This window comes from Herpailurus yagouaroundi, unplaced genomic scaffold, assembly GCF_014898765.1.
Source record: "Herpailurus yagouaroundi ecotype Mexico unplaced genomic scaffold, PumYag 142, whole genome shotgun sequence".
NCBI classification, from domain to species: Eukaryota; Metazoa; Chordata; class Mammalia; order Carnivora; family Felidae; genus Herpailurus; species Herpailurus yagouaroundi.
Window position 1 is genome coordinate 48,430,965 of NW_024412397.1, and position 20,237 is coordinate 48,451,201.

Below are 20,237 nucleotides of genomic sequence, written 5' to 3' on the forward strand. Positions count from 1 at the left end.
TATTTAATATTTTATGCTTTATTCTTAGATATGCGAATATTATATGGTACATGTAAGATCACACAGGACTCCAAGACATGCCCAGGTGTTAAGGCAAATGACAGGAAATAAATGGTTACCAAATCGTGCACAAAAATTTCCCTCTTCTTTGTGAAATGCCAATACTTAATCATGGTCTAAAATCATACCTAGAAAGAAGCAGGATACACTACTCATCTTGGCTCAACATTGGTAATCGGTGGAATTTCTATCTGGTTTCACAAATGGCTTTTAAAACTGCGCTATATCTATCAAAACAGTCATGTAAACACAAACGATCCACATCTAGAGCAAGTTCAAGTCTATTCTATATAATAAGTTCTAATTTAAACTAAGGCTTGTTGGGGCGCCTGGGTGGCTCAGTCGGTTAAGCGGCCGACTTCGGCTCAGGTCATGATCTCGCGGTCCGTGAGTTTGAGCCCCGCGTCGGGCTCTGTGCTGACAGCTCAGAGCCTGGAGCCTGTTTTGGATTCTGTGTCTCCCTCTCTCTCTCTGACCCTCCCCCATTCATGCTCTGTCTCTCTCTGTCTCAAAAATGAATAAACGTTAAAAATTTTTTTTAAACTAAGGCTTGTTTACATTCCTCAGTGCATATGAAAAGAAAGTAAGACAATGAGTCGTCTCCAGAGTGCATCCAAAAAAGGTGCCAGTGCGGGTGCCCACCTGGAGGGCAGACTCAGATGCGCTAGTGGCCTTGTCAGCCGCATCCTCCGCTGCTCTGATGGCGTTGAGGATATTCTCGTAGGCGGTGGCAGCATCCACTGCACAGCGCACCAGCTCATCCCCACTGGCATTCCTCTTGATCCTGGAAGACAGTGTGGGTGAAGGGCTCCAACAGCCTCCACTGCCTGCGGCTGAAGGCCCCTTCACCTCCCCCTCCCAGCCTCCTTGATTAGCCTCCTCATCTGGCAAATGGAGACCTGTGCTGGCAAGGGTCTATCTGGGAATCACACCCCCAGCGCAGCTTGGGTTTGGACCCGGGCCCTGGGTCCCGCCCCCCCGCCCTATTCTGGAGCCCCAGCTCAGTCAGGGAGGCTTTCACACTAGGTCCAGAAGCTCCTGCGGTTAGACCTGGGGGGTCACTCACTCCTCCAGCTGCTTTGCCAGCTTCTGTAAAGACTGTGCGTGCGTTTCTGCCTCCACCACCAGGGAGGCTTTACTGGCGGACTGAGAAAGTTCTCTCACTTTGTCACTTAGCTCACGTCTTGCTTCATTTAAAGTGGCAGCTAGTTTTTCATATTCCTATTTTTTTCAAGTAAACAGAGACAGTGTCACTTTAAGCAAAGACTGTATACACCATTTTCTCAAACTCTGTCATAAACTTCATGTTCCCAGGATGTATTATTTCAGTAGTGGCACTGATAATATTTTTGCAAGTTTTACCACCATTTGGACAATTTTCTTAGGGTGGGTACCCCTTCTGATAAATTTTATAAAAGCACACTGTCATCATTAGCATAAAGTTGTACTAAACCGAAATGTTTTTTTTTTCTACTCTAGAAATAGCGATAACAAAAGATATTTGCAAAATGCCCACTGGGCTGCTAATGTGGTCAACCTATTATGAGTCCTAAATAAGTTCTGCTAATAAATGCATGCTTGATATTTTAAAAACAGCATTCCAATTTTTTTTGTCATCACAAAAGCAACATCTGCTCACTGTGGGCTAATTAAGTAATACAAATAGACATACAGAGGACACATCATTCACACCTCCCACGCCCCAAGGGTAGCACCACGGTAATGAACATCTTGGTTTATTTCCTTCCATCTAAAAGACATGTATTGCAGAAAAAAAAAATGTTAACCCAGTTCATAGTTTCCTCATATAGAATCTGAATGTTTTTCAGTGTTCAGAGAACAAGTTTTGCCTCTACCTCCCGGCTTTTCTCCATCAGCTGCAGCAGCGTGTTGGTCTGCAGTAAGGAAGAGTCTGCCGTGGTTAGGTACTTGGTGAAATCACTCTGTAGGGAATTCATTTCTTTAACTTGTCTCTGGCGAGAAGAAGAAGAAGAACCTGTTTGAACTACATGGTATACGACCAGGAAGCACAGGCATATCTACTGCACAACAGCACAGAAATCATTTCAGAGTCATAATGTTTTCTTGAAACCGAAAGATCATCGAGGCAATTAGAAAGTGCGGGGAAATCAGTTCACTTTGCCGCGTAGGTGTGTTGTCATGGTTTCCTCAAACTACATGCCAACGAAACAACAGTTCGTACCATTGCAGAAGCTTTCTAAACTGGGGGCAACTGGGCCAGTGAGGCGGAAAGGTAAGTAAGCTCTGGTTTGTGAGGCAGCATGAGGGATTTTCCTGAACGAGGCAGCACCCATCATCGCAACGCCCCACATGCCAGGCCCTGTGAGGTTGGAGAGGCGCTTCAATGAGAGGATACATGGGATCTGAGAAGGCCAAGCTAGGAGCTGCCAAAGCTCACACACCCATAAAATTGGATCACGCACCCTTCCCTTGGTATCATCAGTGACTTCCAACAGCCGTCTAAAGAGGCTTTGGGAATTAAGCATATTGCCATCGACTAAGATATTATTTGTTTTCTTTGACAAGTTCTTCTTTTGGGAGGTCAGTCCTACATTACTCCACTTTGATCTTACTGTCATTTAATAACGCCTCACATTTATGTTGCTGTTTCAGCATACAGTGTGCACCCCTGAAAAAATATACTGTAGAATCCCAAGCTCCAGATTCTGTCTCTGCAGCTCCTGCATGAGGCCTGTATTTTAATCTATTTCCTGTAAGATAATGGCTTAAAATGCCCTTATCAGTGATTATGATAATGATGTTTACACAGCTGACACAAAAAAATCAGTTATTTAAAGCATATATTATATACTCTGATTTAATTATAACAATATTGGTTTAATTTCTCATCTACTTGGCAACATTATTCCTCCAGCACTCTGTCAGTCAGGGGCAGAACTAAAGCAATTTGCTCTGCTTTCTCTGTGGTTTAAGTTCACAATCTATTCTGGTGACTGGGGAGGAGGAATAACTTTGGTTTTGCATTTAATCCCTTACTCCTGTTTGATTAGCCTCTGCCGTACAGACAGGTGTGCACAGGCTAGACATACAGACAGGTGCCTGGCTCTGCCGCTTTATTAATGATAAAGATCCCTGCCCCCCTCATCCTTGTCATTAAGAAAAGTATGCAGATTCTGACTGTGAACCCACCTTGATGGATTCCAAAGTCTTCTCGTTTTCTCGGTTGAGGCCAGTGGCCTGCTTTGCCTGGGCAGTTGCCTCTTGTAGTGCGGCCCGCAGATCACGGAGTTTGGCCTCGTACTCATTTAAAGAATCCTGTATGTTCTTGACAAGTGCACTGTTCTCCACTTGGTGGTTTTCCAGCCAGCTCCTTATCCGATTCAGCACTATAATACAACACATTTTTGTTTTTCACTTGAGAGAGGAGTACCTCTAAGCTAAGCTATAAAGTCTACAGAGGAAGAATGAAGTTTCTACTCATTTCATGGTTTTCCTTGAACTTGCAAGTGAATGGGAAAGGAAACTAACATTTATGGAGCACCTGCTTGGTTATGTGGGCACACAAAACCACATGAAAACAATGATAGCAGTCTCATGTTTCAGATACGCAAATGGAGAGCCCAAGAAATTAGTTGACCGACCCAATGTTGCATGACCAATCAGCCTTGGCACTTGAACAAGATCCGCAGAGGACAAAGCATGTGCTCCTAACACTGCTATTAACACTACCAACTAACACTACTACTAAATACTACTAACTGCAAACTAACCCTGTCTCCTCAGTCAAAAGCAAAGACTAATAATAAATTTAAACCATACAAATGCTAAAAGAAAACTGCTACCGTCTGCATATTAACCATTGACACATCATTTCACCGGAGAAGAAAGATCAGTATTTGAAAAAATACGCACCAGACTTCTATTTCTCACAGTTTTGAACTAATGAGGCATTTTTCCTAAGTAAAACCTTTAGAGATATTCTGTTAATTTCTACTACACCAGATTTTGGTTCCTGCAATAGTAGTGCTAATATCAATTTGTGATTCGATCACAAATGTGCTGGTGGGGGTGGCCATTAAAAAATGATATAATGAGAAAGTTGAATGGAGCTGAATGAAGAAAGAATAAAAATGCAGTTAATAAGGAAAAGGCAATACCAGTGCTGTTATCTTAGGAGAAGAACCTATTTTTTTTTCTTGCATGATGGTAAGATGCTATATTCTACAACCTCTTGGTAGCCTGGAGGAGCTACCCATTCTCACACCATGCTCTAAAAGTTGTGAACACTGGGGCGCCTGGGTGGCTCAGTTGGTTAAGTGTCGGACTTTGGCTCAGGTCACCATCTCACGGTTCGTGTATTTGAGCCCCACATCGGGCTCTGTGCTGACAGCTCAGAGTCTGGAGTCTGCTTCAGATTCTGTGTCTTTCTCTCTGCCTCTCCCCTGTTCACACTCTGACTCTCTCTCTCTCTCTCAAAAATACATAATCATTAAAAAAAATTTTTAATAAATAAAAAATAAAAGTCATATACGCTGAAATGACTAACCTAGCCACCTGTACTGGGGACCTGACATTGCACTTTGCACACTGTATTTCAAGCCCATTAGAATGGGTTGCATACAAGGATTTGGGAACATCCTTACAGAGCTGAGCGTCTCTTTTTTCAGCTTCTGCTTCTCTCAGGTGCTTTCCAAAGTTGCGGCTCCGTAGCTCTGTCATCATGCGCTCTGCTTCAGCCAACTCTCTGGAAAAATCCCCTGATGGCACATTGTTTCCTTCCCCATCTGTCCCAGAGATCTGCTTCAAGAGAACTAGAAAATATCGAGTAGTTTATTAAACTGGGAATTCTGGATTCCAGTAGACTACTAAAAAAAAAAAAAAAGGGATTTTTATGGAAGGTTCATATAAGTTTTTCAGTATCATTATTGGATCTTTTTCATAATATTGAACTCTTAAGGAGAAATTCTTTCAGAGCATGGGGGCACAGAACAGGCTATGTAATAAAAAAAATATTTAATTGGATTGAGTAACTCCTTACTGTGCACATTCCGGATGACATTTTTAATCTTTGTGTCCAGCTCCTTTGTGCTTTGGGTTGTCCGATCAACATTGTTATGTAATGTTTGTGCTTTTCTAGAATTTATTTGAACCTATATGAAAAATAAATTGATTACTAACAAATTATGTTGATCCGGGGGTGCAGGGGGGGAAACTAACAAATTTTGAGGACAACAACAACAAAAAGTTAACGTTATTGACCTAACACATTACCTTTTCTTGCAAAGCTTCAAACTCTCGATTCAGATTACTCAGTTCTTTTTCCAGACCATCCATTTTTAATCCATGATTTGAAATGGCAGAACGGTAGTTGAGTAACTGATTCTGAAAGTAAAATGCAAAATTAATCTCACATTAGAGCAGAAACTTGGGGTAAATCCTATCAATTTGGTAATCCCAGTGGTGATATGGAAAGATTCATTTAGCAAGCCCGATGCTGGTCCACAGGAAATGATTTGGTTCTTTGAAATCAGCTACTTGAAGAATCTACTTTCTGATGTGAGTTGTGATATGGTTCTAAAATAAACTTATAACTGTGAAAAGACAAGAGATACTTTCCTTGAGTTAGTAACTGAACCTTACAGAAATGAGGATACCACTTACCCGATATCTTACTTTCCAGACTCTACAAAACGCTGTTGTTTTTAACCTATATTTAACATTGTAATACTAAAAGCAGTGCCTGAGGCTAATTTAGTGAAGGAACCATCAGATTCAAAGAATTTTTTAGCAGGAAGGGAACTGAGAGCTCATTTAATTGAATGCTGTAGACATGATCATTGATTGCTTAAGGATCAGAATCCAGGTCCCCTGTTTTTTTGGATACTAAACAGTTTCCTTACTTTTAGAGGGTGACATTTCTGCACATAATCTCTAGAGTAGTGATTATTTTCAATTTTTTTGGGAAAAAAACTTGTTAATATCTTGAATAAATTTACAGGAAAAAGCTATACTATTACCTCCTATTAACTTGCTATTACCTATACTATTGACTTGCATGTGACAGAGCCAGCACTGGGGGGAACAACACAGGCTTTACAGCTTAGGTCCAAACACTAGGTCTGCCGCTTTTGAGTATTATCTCCTTCATCAGCAAATTGGGGATTATCATATTAAGCTGCTGGGTTTTTTGATATTATCAAGTGTCACATACATATGAACATTGAAAAATGCTGTTTTCCCTCTCACACTTCTTCCTAAGGAATTTTCACAGTGTATGTGTGATCTAGGAAGAAGACAGTTCTATTTTAATTTTAATACAGGAAAACTGAGGCATGTCGTTCTATGGAGTGTTAGTAGAATACGTACAGTGAGTAAAGCATGGTCTTTGGAATTTGATCTTGGTTCGAGTCCTAGAACCTGCCATGTGTAAGCTGTGTGATAGTAGGCAAGTTACTTAGCTTTAACATACCTGTTAAATGAAAATAAGACTATTTTCCTTATAGGATTCTGTAAGACTTAAATAAAGCACTGAGCACAGAGCCTGGCACATAGGACAGGTACTGAAATGCTGGCTCCCTGCCCTTCATTGAAGAAGTGCAGGGTTATATTCATGACATCAGAGTAACTCCAGGGGCTTCTTTTTCTCTCAAAACATAATGGCTTTTTTCCTCTCTATATTAAGAGCCTATAAATCATGGACTAAAATTTACCCTGATGGGATGAAAAAGAGCCATTTTTCTAGTATTATTTTTTGCTATATAAAGTTCACTCTTGAACAATACTGGTTTGAGCTGCCCGTGTCCACTTATACATGGATTTTTTTCAATAAATATGTAAGAAGATCTTTTGGAGATTTGCAACAATTTAAAACAAACTCACAGATGGACCATGTAACCTAGAAATACCAAAAAAAATTAGAAAACGTTAGGTATTATTGTAAGAATACAATATGTAATACATACACAAAATATGTGTTAACTATTTATGCTATTGGTAAGGCTCCTGGTCAACAGTAGCCTGTTAGGAGTCAAGACTTATATGCAGATTTTCAACCGTGCAGGGGGTCAATGTCCCTAACCCCCATGTTGTTGAAGGGTCAACTGTGTACTCAGCTGTAAGTACTAATGGGTTTGGAATCAGCCCTCATTTTATTTTATTTTATTTTATTTTATTTTTTATTTTATTTTATTTTCAACGTTTATTTATTTTTGGGACAGAGAGAGAGACAGAGCATGAACGGGGGAGGGGCAGAGAGAGAGGGAGACACAGAATCGGAAACAGGCTCCAGGCTCCGAGCCACCAGCCCAGAGCCCGACGCGGGGCTCGAACTTAGGGACCGCGAGATCGTGACCTGGCTGAAGTCGGACGCTTAACCGACTGCGCCACCCAGGCGCCCCAGCCCTCATTTTAACAGCACTTCTTAAACTTTCCCCAAAGCCTCTTTCACTATGTCCAATTTAGGGTTTATCTCCTCTACTGAATTCTTTTACTTCAATGAATAAATTTTTTTTTCATTTTCATAATTTTTAATTGAATATTTTCATATGTACCTCTTCTTGTTTGGTTTCTAGTGTTTTTAACAGTATTCTAATTTTTTGTTCCTTCTGTTGAATTGTTACTCTTCAAAGTAATTTTCAGATTGTCCCAATTTTAATTTTATCTAAAGGGAACTCATCTCTTAGTGGTTGCTTTTGCTGGATGTCTTTCGTATTGTTACTTGTCTCTTCCCAATGTTTGCAGGTAAATATTGCACACACACACCCGCAACTCCACTTCTGCCTGCACTCTCTGTGCCCTAACCAATGATCTTACAGTCATCGCCATTCCCACCCTGATCCTCTAGTCCAGAACCAGGTCTTATATTGGCAGCTTAGGACTTGCACACTATGGTCATGTTGAGGATATCACATTCCAGTACAGATCCTGGTTTGTGAATCATGTCCATCCAGGTCTTGGCTCATAAGGTTGTAGCTTTCCTAGTCTCTCATACACTCACTGCTCAACAATGAGCACTGGGCAGTTTCAAGATTGTTTTTCAGTCTCCATTCATAGGCAGAAATGCCCTCAGTTTCCTCTAGGGAGCCTGCCTCTGGCCCTGTGGGACTTTAGCCCTATTACTTATCCTCTTGGCCACCTTCTTTCCAAGCACACATAGAATATTCTCCTAGATGAACCATATTCTGGGCTATGAAACAAACTTCAACACATTTTTAAAAACTGGAGTCATAGAAAGTGTGCTCTTTGACCACAACAGAATTGTGTGAGAAATCAATAACAAGAAGTTATCTGGAAAATGCCCAGTTTGGAAATTAAACAACACATTTCTAAATATTCAGGGGTCAAAGACATGTCCCAAGGAAATTTGAAAATCCTTTGAATTGAATAAAAATGAAAACACAACAACTCAAAATGTGTGGAATACAGCTAAAGTAGTGCATTGGGGGAAATTCATAGCATTAAATGCTGATTTAGAAAAAGAGAGGTTTAAATCAGTAAGATAAGCTTTCATCTTAAGAAACTAGAAAATGAATAGCTAATTAAACCCAAAGAAGGCAGAAGGCAGAAAAAATATGAATAACAACAGAAATCAATGAAATTGAAAATAGAAAAACAATGGAGAAAATCAATAAAATAAGATCATTAAAACTGATAAACCTCTAGCCAGAATAATCAAGAAAAAAAGAGATGACATAAATTATCGATATCAAGAATGGATGAGAGGGTATTACTACAAATTTTTCAGGTATTAAAAGGATAATAAGAAAAACTATAAATAATTTTATGTCAATACATTTGAGAATTTAGATGAAATGAAAAAAGTATTTGAAAGGCACAAATTACCAAATATCACTCAAGAAGAAACATAACCCCAACAGTCCTATATCTATTTTTAAAGATTGAACTTATGGTTCATTTTTTTAAAAATCCCAAAATAAAAAATCTTCCAACATAGAAAACCCCAGGCCCAACATTTAGAGAATTCCACCATTTAGAGAATTAATACCAATTCAATACAAATCTGATTCTTTTGAATGCAAGATACTCAGCTAAGGGCTCTAGAAGAAAAATTAGCCCAGAATCATTCACTAAGTAAAGAATGTTCTTGGGGTTCTTGGGTGGCTCAGTTGGTTAAGCATTCAGCCTTGATCTCAGTTCGGGTCATGATCTCATGATTTGCAAGTTCAAGCCCCGCGTCAGGCTTCTGCACTGACAGAGTGAAACCTGCTTGGAATTCTGTCTCTCCTCTCTCTGCCCCTCCCCTGCTTGTGCTCTCTCTCTCTCTCTCTCTCTCTCTCTCTCACTCTCTTTCTTTCTCTCAAAATAAATAAATAAACTTTAAAAAAGAATGTTCACTTAGAGTATTAGTTTTGTATGTTCACTAGTATTTTCCACCAGTAAATATCTAGTCTTCATTTGGATCAGAAAAAGCGTTAAATGGAGTCAACCTCTCTGTCTCCTGCTTGAGGGGTATTCATTCATGCAGCATCTATACCCCAAGTATCGATTCTGGACCCAGCATTGTGCTGGGTGCATAGGGTATTTACCCTCAGGTCCTTGGTCTGGGTCTCCAAGTGCTTCATCTGTTCCAAAGTGCCGGTGCTGGCACTGAGGCCCTGCAGCTGAGACTTGACCAGGTGGAGCTCGTCACCCATGGTGGCCAGGTCACTCAAGAGCGTCATCACACAGCTGTCACAATCTGTAGAGGCCACAATCAAAGGCAAATGTGCCGTGGGCTGAAGCCACAAGAATGCAAACAGAATACGACGGCTTAAAGCCCAGTTAATATGCACACAGATCATCACAGTCAAAAATCACAATCCTGGACTTCTCAGGGAGGGATGCAGATTCTGCCCAAGAGAGATCTCTGGACAGGAAGCACTTTAAAAAGAAGCAGTGGAGTGGGGGAAATGGGTGAAACGGATCAAAAGGTACCAACTTCCAGTTATAAGATAAATAAGCCTTGGGGATGTAATGCACAACATGGTGACCATAGTTAGCAACACTGTATTGTATATTTGAAAGCTGCTGAGACAGTCTGTCTTAAAAGCTCATTACTAGAAAAAAATTGTTAACTATGTGAGGTGATGGCTATTAACTTACTGTGATAACCATTTTGCAATATATACATACATCAAGTCATTACGTTGTGCACTTTTATACAATGCTGCACGTCAATTATATCTCAATAAAATTGCAAGAAATGGTGATTCTATGCAACTTGTTACTTATTTTGTGTGTGGAAAAATAATAATAAATAGCTTTTATTTACCGAGAGCTTGCTATTTGCCAGGAATTATGGTAAGATTTGTAAGCACTTCCCCAGCAACTCTGTGGGGTACATATAGTTATTATTTCCATTTTGCAAACGATTAAACCGAGGCTTGGGGAAGTCAGGTCACTTGTCCAAGGTCATAAAGCTGTGAGTTAACAGAGGCTGGGCTTGACCCTAAAAAGTCCTCCCCCTACCGCCTCCCACCATGGCTTTCCCAACCTGGAAAGTGCACATCCCAGCACGAGGTTCACATATCTTAAACTAAACCTCACAGCTGGAGGCGGGGGGGGGGGGAGGGTTCTTTTCTCACCATCACATTCTTCTCCAGGGCTGCCATCTTTGGGCTCTTGGTCTATGCAGTCTGAAACAAGGAATAACCAAAGTAGATATTGTTATTCAACTTCCTCTTCATCTGCTTTTTAAGTTGGCTTTCAGAAAAGCTAGTTTGAGAAGATTTTAGTCACCCAACTATCTGGCATCGTTGGCTCTTCCCTTCTCCCTCTTTACCTGTGCCATCGTTCAGGGAGCTTTCCCATCTCTTACCAATCTTGCTGCAGGAACTTCTCTCGTGACGCCCCTGACTGTATATTCATTTTCTTCTCTATAAAAGGTCATGATACTCTTATCTAATTAAAACCCCCTAATCATTAGTGGTAAGGCTTTCTTCATTTGATAGTTTCCTATACAACTATTGACTTCTCTTCCAGTATCATTCAAGAACATTCAGTAGACATTGATTGAGCACCTTTGAGCATCTACGGCGTGCCTTGGCCTTGTGCCATGTACAGGAAATACAAAGCTAGGAAGACAAAAATCCCTGCTGTCCTGTGGTTTACTGGCCCCCAGGGGAAGCAGATAAATCACACAACAGTGTGACAGGTGCTGAGAGAGAGATATGCACACAATGTTAGTGGACCCACACTGCCAATTACCACAGATATGAGCTAGACTTTGAGGTTCTCAACTAGAGTAAGAGAAAACCTACTGGTCTTCCTTGGATGTTCTTTACTCTTTCCATTTCTACCCTTTCCCCTGCACCATGCGTCTTTACAATGAAATGCCCTCTCCCTTCCCTCTAGAAAAAAAAAAAATCTAATTTCACCACAGGAAATCACAAAGCTTGACATTTTCCTAGACAAGCTTTCACATTTTGTCTTCTCAGCAGCAGGCAATATTCCACACTTTGTGTGTATATACATATACTTTAAACTACATTTAATTGTAACATAAATAATAGAAGTTCACTATGGAAAGTTTGGGAAAATCAGAAAAGTAATATAAAAACATCACCCTTGATCCCACCACTCAAAGACAATCAGCGTCTCTTTTCTATATATTTGTAGACATTTTAATTTATCATATATAATCATGGGTTTTTCTTACTCATCTTTTTTTTTTTTGAGAGACAGAGAGTGCACACATGCAAACGGGGTTAGGGTGGGGGTGGAAGGGAAGGAAGAAAGAGAGAGAGAGAGAGAGAGAGAGAGAGAGAGAGAGAGAGAGAGAGAGAATCTTAAGCAGGCTCCACACTCAACATGGAGCCTGACACAGGGCTCAATCCCACAACCTGGGATCGTGACCTGAACGGAAATTAAGAGTCAGACGCTTATCCAAATGAGTCACTCAGGCAGCCCACTCACCTTTTTTAAAAAATTACTCATTCTTAATGCTATGGATAGTTATGTCACTTTTATTTCCTCAATTAAGTTGTAAATTTCCTACGACCAGGAAACAGTTTTACTTTCTTCACAATCCCCCACAGCACTTTGAATAACCCAGGGAGGGCTTGCCTCATGTGGGTGACTGATTTATCAGTGCAATTTTCTTATCAAGTTTTAATGTTGACCACCAAGGAATCTATACATTATTAATTAAAATAAAAAGAATGAAAAAGAGGGGGCAAAACCTCAGAGAAACAAAAAGTCTGATGCGTGAGTGTTTTCTTCCATTTGGGGAGCAAATAGTCACCATCCTTATTTCAGGTTTCTTTGCTGTTGTTATTATTAAAGTGGGAGAAAAAGACGGTTGTAAAGATAGTAATCTCATGAATATGCTGTGTGTGATGTTGAAGCTTCTCCTCAAACACCTCTCTTCACAGAACTCATGTTTTTCTCAGTCTTTTTCATCTTTAAACACATGACACTTCTTCCTTAGGATGACTTAATGTAGACCTCCCTCTAGCTTCCATTCCTTGGGTTCTACTTCTTGTGCCACACAGAACAAACAGACCCTTCTCCCACACATCTATCAGCCTCTCAAATACATCCTTTCCAAGTCTTCTTTCCACTCTCCTGGTTTGTCAATCCTTCCTGTGACATGGTTCCAAGTTTTTTCAGGATCTCCACTTCTTCTGAACAAACCGTAGCTTGTCTATTGTCTTCTAGAGACAGAAGTCCGACGTGAGGATTTACGCGAACAGCATGCCAGGGAACGGCAGACCACCTGGTGTTAGACTCTAGAACTCACTGAAGATTGTATGAGGTGTCCTAGGGGCCATATTACTCTCTTGAGCCATAACGAACTTGCTACTGACTAAAGCCTTAGTCTTTTTCACTTGGTGCTACTAAGTCACATCTCACTTATCACACACTTATTTTTATGCCATTCAACTATAAGACCAAGGGCTTATCCCTAACATAATGTTGTCTTAGAATCGGCCCATTATTCTAGGCTCTTGAGTCTCTTAAATATTCTAAATGTGCCACAGGAGGCATTTTCTATCTTTCCCAACTTTGTGTCATGTGATAACTGGGTGGGCATGCCTTCTACATTTCCATTCAGGTCAAAAGTGTTGAACAAGATAGAGCCAAGGATTAAGGCACAGCGCATGTCAGAAGATAGCTCATTCTGGACTGATAATAATCCATTTACTCTATATTTCTTTGGGAGCAGTCACTTGACCAGATCTAATCTATACATTCAGTATAGATACATATATATAGATATGTATCTATATATATGTATATATATATAGATATACTATATATAGAGACACTATATATATACTATATATATATAGACACTATATATATACTATATATATATAGACACTATATATATATACTATATATATATATATACAGTATAGATACATATCTATACATTCAGATATATACATTCAGTAGTTCTTCATCTTGTCCATAACTGTAAGATTAGAGGTTTTATCTAAGGTTTGGCATTACACTATATCTGTGATATTTTCTTGATAAATCACGTTAATATTCTCTGCTGAAGAAGGAAGAAAATCATCTTCCTTTTCCTTCCAAGTTGTTCCTAATGAACCCACACTAACTCCTAGTGATTCTTTTCCTTGGTATGTGAAATCCATCCCAGTTATACCACCCACATCTCAGACATGGATTGATATTCAAGAAAGAATATGTTGATCTCCTCAGATACACACATGAAGAAAACTGATATGTTATAACCTTATAATGTCAAGGGAGATCTGAGCAAAATCACCAAATAGGAGCTGAGGTTATTTTGTTTTTTTTAAATTTTTTTTTCAACGTTTATTTATTTTTGGGACAGAGAGAGACAGAGCATGAACGGGCGAGGGACAGAGAGAGAGGGAGACACAGAATCGGAAACAGGCTCCAGGCTCTGAGCCATCAGCCCAGAGCCCGACGCGGGGCTCGAACTCACGGACCGCGAGATTGTGACCTGGCTGAAGTCGGACGCTTAACCGACTGCGCCACCCAGGCGCCCCGGAGCTGAGGTTATTTTGACTGCAATTACTTGACTTTTAAAAGCAATTTATCTTTTTAACAAAAGCCTACTTGAGGGGCACCTGGGTGGCTCGGTCAGTTAAGCAGCTGACTCTTGATTTTGGCTCAGGTCATGATCTCATGGTTCTGTGAGTTCAAGCCCCACAACTGGGCTCTATGCTCACAGTGAGGAGCCTGCTTCGGGTCCTCTGTCTCCCTCTCTCTCTGTCCCTTCCCTCACCGCTTCTTGCACTTCCTCTCTCAAAAATCAGTAAATGTTAAAAAAAAATTAACATTAAAAAAAAAAAGGCTGGGGCGCCTGGGTGGCGCAGTCGGTTAAGCGTCCGACTTCAGCCAGGTCACGATCTCGCGGTCCGTGAGTTCGAGCCCCGCGTCGGGCTCTGGGCTGATGGCTCAGAGCCTGGAGCCTGTTTCCGATTCTGTGTCTCCCTCTCTCTCTGCCCCTCCCCTGTTCATGCTCTGTCTCTCTCTGTCCCAAAAATAAATAAACGTTGAAAAAAAAAAAAAAAAAGGCTATTTGAAGTAAGTTATTCACCAAACTGTATTCACCAAATCAAGTATTCACCAAGTCAAGCTGTCAAAATATCTGTTAGCTGGCATTGGGTATTGTGCTTCATGAAAATATTTACCTAGGTTCCTCCCCTGCTATTTTATTAAAACCAGATTGATAAATGCAGGTTAACAAAGGTGTGAGTCCATCTTACCTCCCGTCAAGGGGTGACAACTGCCCAACTGGCCATTGTTGTTACAACTGCACGGCCGGCAGCTACCTCCAAGCTTCTGGGGGTTCCCGAAATACCCGGGTGCACACCTACCCAAAATAAAGAGAAAAAGGAGAAACACTCAAAGAACTCATCATTTGTTCCATCTGACATTTTCTCCACCCTTGAACTCTCCATTTGAGATGTTGTCACCCTAAGTGGGGAAGGCTGCTTTGCAAGAATGAGTGTGTCTCAGTACAGACAGTTATGGCTTCGATGAGAAAAGAGAAAGTAAGAGGCAGGCAGAGCTTGCAACCTCCTCGTTGACACCAGGACGACAAAATCCTCAGTTACCCCTGTCGATGAATGGCAGATGAACAAAATGCACACAGAAGCCAATGGTTCGACCATTAATGGAAGTCAGGGGTGGATCAGCTTTATGCAAGAGTTATGTTCCTGAAGATACCACACAATTAAATATTGCTTAATTTCTGGCTAATTTCCTCAAAGAAAAATTTAAATTAAACTCATAGAATTTCAAATTTGCTTATCAATGGGGATTTTATTAATATTGCCTACTGAACTGTTTCAAGCCTGCATAATTCCCATTTGCACTAATTGCTACAGGGCTGTATTTAATGAGCCTAAACAATGGAGGGCAGTTACAACACCTACTCTCTTGGCTGAGAGCCTTTATTATTCTAGATAATTTGGTGATGAGAACTCCATTCCTTATTTAAGTTAAAAAACACTTCCTGGATTCTGAATTCCTATTTAAAACACAAACAAACAACAAAACAGACACAATGTTTTTGGAATTGGGAAGTAAACTAAAATATTTCTATTAGCAAAGTTCCATTCTTATGCTAGCCCCCCCCCCCCAAATTGTCATTAACTCAGTGTCTGTGTGTGGTGTCTTCTCTTCCATGGAATTGATAGAATCAAGAAAATGTGGTATTTGGCTCTCCCCCAAATTTAAGCTTTGCATCATGGAACTGTTAGGTAATTTATATAGACTTTGCCAATGGGTGCAAAGGACACAGGCTTTATCAGGAAGACCTGGCTGGATCCCTGCCTCCATGCTGTGTAATCTTGGCCTATTATCTTAACCCTTCAAGCTTCAGTTTCTTCATCTATGTCTCCCTTGGAAATGTAAACTCGGGGCACTTGGGTGGCTCAGTTGGTTAAGCATCTGACTTCGGCTCAGGTCATGATGTCCTGGGTTCATGGGTTCTAGCCCTGCGTTGGGCTCTGTGCTGACAGCTCAGACCCTGGAGCCTGCTTCCGATTCTTTGTCTCCCTCTCTCTCTGCCCCTCCCCCACTCACACTCTGTCTCTGTCTCTCAAAAATAAATAAACATTGAAAACAAAATTAAAAAAAAAGAAAACTCCACAAAGGCATGGATTCTTTGGCTGATATATCCCTGCACATGGGAGAGTGCCTGGGCTAATAGGTGCCAGATAAGTATATGCAGAATGAATAAGTGAATAATTGCACTATTAATACCTATTTTGATCAATGAATGAGATAAAAAATAATGTAGTGAAGAATCTAATACAATGCCTGCACATAATAGACACTCAGTAAAAGTTAGCTACCATTTTCAGACATGATGAAACATGCATATATATATATATATATACACACACACACACAAATATATATACACACACACACACATATACACATCTATGTATAACTGGCATAATTTGGAATTATTACATTTCAGAAAGTGGGTAGGAAGCAGAAATCCCATGCCTTCCTTGATTATCAAGAAGGTAACTACACTGAGGTGCCTTGTCTAAGTCTACTAACCAACTTGTCATAGGCTTTACTTTATGTGACTGGCCCCATATTCTACTTAACAAACCATGCTATAGGCAAAAGACCTATGTTTTAAATACTTTATTTTTAGATGTGTCACCTATATCTAAATTTTCCATGTAAAAGATGCATAATTACAAAACACTTTATATTAAAGTCACATAAATATTTAGGAAGTTAGATTCCACGTCTTCCTTATTCTTGCAAAAAATGTTAGTGACTGATTACAGAAATGACCGGTACCCTTCTTCTCGTTTTAAGCTGGTGTCCAAACACAATGCACTGAAGTAAAACTTCCTGATTTCATAGATGACGGTGGTACAAGAAAAAAGGGCAGAGAACATGTTTGTCCTCTATGGCTCGGAGAAGCTGAGGGAGAAATGTGGCCCAGGGCACGGTTATGAGCTGGGAAGCCTTTCCTACCCCCTCCTTCAGACTGGCTGTTCCCTCTTCCGCCCAGCGGGCTCCTGCTTATGTTTTTACTCTTCACCCTATATTGTCCTTGTAGCTACCACTGCATAGCTAATGACTAGCGCTGGCTTGATGCCTGGCACAAAGGAGGGTCCCCAATAAATGTTGAACAAATTAAAAAATTTGACATTCATATGGCATTTACTTGTGAACAAGTTCTTCAAAAAAAATTAAGAAACTATAGTTTGCTTTCCTGAGACAGCAAACAACAGACATAAGCTGTGAGAACTGTTAATTAAGAATTTCTCTTTTCAAATCTGCTGCCTGCCAACCGGATGTCTCAGCCGGTCTGTTGCTGTTTTCTGCATCATTGTTTGCGAAGACCCATGAGGAGGATCGCACTAGGATGCCTCTCCCAGGTGGGAGTCTCAAGCTTTCACACCACAGAGCCTGGAAAAACGTTCCCGAAGCCCATTCTACCCACCCGTCCTTCCCATCTCAGTATAGCTGCCCCTTCCTCCCTCACCCCTCAGGGGCAGTTGGATGCTCCTCCCCGGCAGCCTGGGGACCCAGTTATGTCTTGGTCACTATTTTAATGGCTGGTTTGTGGTCTGTCCACCACTAGACTGTAAAACCCTGAGGGCAGAGTCTGGGCTCCAGCCGCTAACGTGTCCCTAGCGCTTAGCCCAGTGCCAGGCATATACTAGGGTCTCCGTACATTTTTCATTGAAAGAAAGAATGAATAATAGATGTGAGGCAACCGTGGGCAAGGTTCCTTTTGCTGAAATGGAAAACAGAAGAACCTTGAAATTGCATCTTTTTACCACCAGACAGTGCCCTGCCCCTTAGCTGACGCTCAGTGATCCCGTAATGAGGCAGTCCACACCTTCCTCCCAGGCAAATAGCCTCGAGGTCCTTGAGTTTTCTTGGGTAACTTCCCTGATTGAGCCACCCTCCTGCCCCACGTCATCCCTTAGGCCCACTAGACCCACGTAGGTCCCACCCTGTCTGTCAAATGTCTCAGATAACCCCCGCCTTCCTGTGAAAACCAAATTAATTTTGTTCTTGTTTTGTTTTGTTTTGAAATCTTATAAAACTCTTCTAAAGTTTATCCAGGAAAATAGTATGCCAGAATGGCCAAGGAAAACATTTTAAGGGTTATGAGGAGAGCCTTGCTCAACCAACTATCTAAAGGCATTTTATACTTTCAGAAATGACAACGGCACAAAGACTGAACGAAATGTATGGAAACGACTCTAAGTTTGTACAGAAACTTTGTAAACGCACATTCATCTTTCGTGAATTCAACTAAATGTACTTGGCAACAGAGAGAGAGGTGGGGGAGAGAAGAGTGACAGCACGAGAGGCACAGAGGGAAAAACAGCTGGAGTGTCTGTCCCCATTCACTCAGTGAGCACACAGCCTGCAGTGAGTGTGACAGTGTGACATGAAGGATGTGAATCTGCCAGTCCCCTAATTAGTCTGCTTTCCTTATGCCTCCCCTAGTGTGCACGTCTGACCCGACTGAGTGTGGCTCTGGGATGTACCCAAATACTATGTGTATTTCATGCAACGTGGGCCCTGGATTATGGGGATGGAATACTGGGATAGTGTGAGTTTCTTGAACTCTGGCCAATTTTGCTGTACACGTTGACCCTAAATCTATCTGCCATGTGAGATGCCCTGACACCACCAAAAAGCTAGGTTCCAAATTTTCACCAACATGAAGATCTGAGTGTAAGAAATAAAACTATGTAAGTCCTAAGAGAAAGCATAAACATTTCTGTAACTTCGCCAAGCATGGCCCCAAAGGCTGACAGCCTAAAGAATATGAGTAATACATATAACAAAAAACGAAACCAAAAAAACATAAACAAAAAATAAACAAAAATTTGCAACATGTAGTATGAAGAATTTGTATGGACCAATAAATAAAATAAAAGAACACTGCACTAGAAAAAGTGAGTAAAAAGCCTAGAAAGCAATCCAAAAAATAAGGTCTACAAATGGTTAATTAGTACGTGAAAAAAATCCCATCTAATTATGAAACAAAGAAATGGAAATTCGAATGACTAAAATTTTCAACTACCAAACTGGCGAATATTTTAAAAACTGCTCATTTGTAGTATTCACTGGTGGCAAAAGTTGCTCTTTTGCTACTGGAGGAACAGAAATGAGTCTGACTTTTCTGGAGGGCAATCCAGCAAAATGTATCAAAAGTCTGAAAATGCACCTATCCTTAGATCCAAGGGATCTGGTTCTATTAACTACATCTTGAGGATTTATGTACACAGATAATTCACCACAAGGATTTACTTTTAGTGCTGCTTTGAATGGAAAGAGGAAAACTATTTCAAAGACCAGCAGTAGATTACAGAACTTCTTGGTTCTGACACGATGTTATCAGTGAATACTTACTGAGATGGAAAGATATTGCTAACCTTCTACTAGATCTACTAGGTGAGAAAATGAGCCAAAACAGAAAGTAAAACAGCAATCTACTTTTGTTTTTAAGAAAACGTCTGGGGGCGCCTGGGTGGCTCAGTCGGTTAAGCGGCCGACTTCGGCTCAGGTTGTGATCTCACGGTCCGTGAGTTCGAGCCCCGCGTCGGGCTCTGTGCTGACAGCTCAGAGCCTGAAGCCTGTTTCAGATTCTGTGTCTCCCTCTCTCTGACCCTCCCCCGTTCAAGCTCTGTCTCTCTCTGTCTCAAAAATAAATAAACGTTAAAAGAAAAATTAAAAAAAAAAAAAAAGAAAACGTCTGTGCACACAGAATGAACTGTAAGAATATACAAGTTTTAACTGGGGATTTTATAAATAAAATGATTATAAGCAGGATTATATCTGAGCATGCACAAATATATAGAGCTACATAAAGGTATAGTGGGCCTCATTGGTTCTTTGCTCACTTGTGTTACATAATTCCTATAAGTAAGTATTGACTTTATGATAAACTTATTTTAAATTTAAAAACATGCTGTCCATATGATTCATTTCTATGCTGTTACTTTTGCACAATGTACATGCTACCTTCCGAGGTAGACTCTAAGTACCTTTCATAGTCCTTATATGCTTGGCAGAGCCCAATGTATGGTAGCTAATCATGAAAATGTGTTCATGCAAAACGAAAGCTTGGCTCTTTGGACCCTCATAATTAAGTTCATAGTTTCCATTTTGTAACATTTATTCTTTTGTTCCGCTGCTGAACACCTGACATGAATAATACATGAATAGTAGGCAGCAGTGATTCAGAAATG

At 40.6% G+C, this 20,237-nt stretch overlaps 1 protein-coding gene across 5 annotated transcripts in view; it reads right to left on the reverse strand.

The window, feature by feature from the left end:
* Positions 1-20,237, reverse strand: part of LAMA3 (laminin subunit alpha 3) — a 279,417-nt gene that overhangs the window by 44,506 nt on the left and 214,674 nt on the right. For all 5 annotated transcript variants that reach the window (XM_040479219.1, XM_040479218.1, XM_040479217.1 and 2 more), the window contains 10 exons: positions 14,748-14,854; positions 10,626-10,676; positions 9,588-9,739; positions 5,314-5,424; positions 5,081-5,192; positions 4,686-4,853; positions 3,232-3,428; positions 1,917-2,033; positions 1,127-1,281; positions 703-844 (listed from right to left, as the gene is read on the reverse strand). In XM_040479219.1, the coding sequence (XP_040335153.1) occupies positions 703-844; positions 1,127-1,281; positions 1,917-2,033; positions 3,232-3,428; positions 4,686-4,853; positions 5,081-5,192; positions 5,314-5,424; positions 9,588-9,739; positions 10,626-10,676; positions 14,748-14,854 (1,312 nt within the window). The remainder of the gene's footprint in view (positions 1-702; positions 845-1,126; positions 1,282-1,916; positions 2,034-3,231; positions 3,429-4,685; positions 4,854-5,080; positions 5,193-5,313; positions 5,425-9,587; positions 9,740-10,625; positions 10,677-14,747; positions 14,855-20,237) is intronic.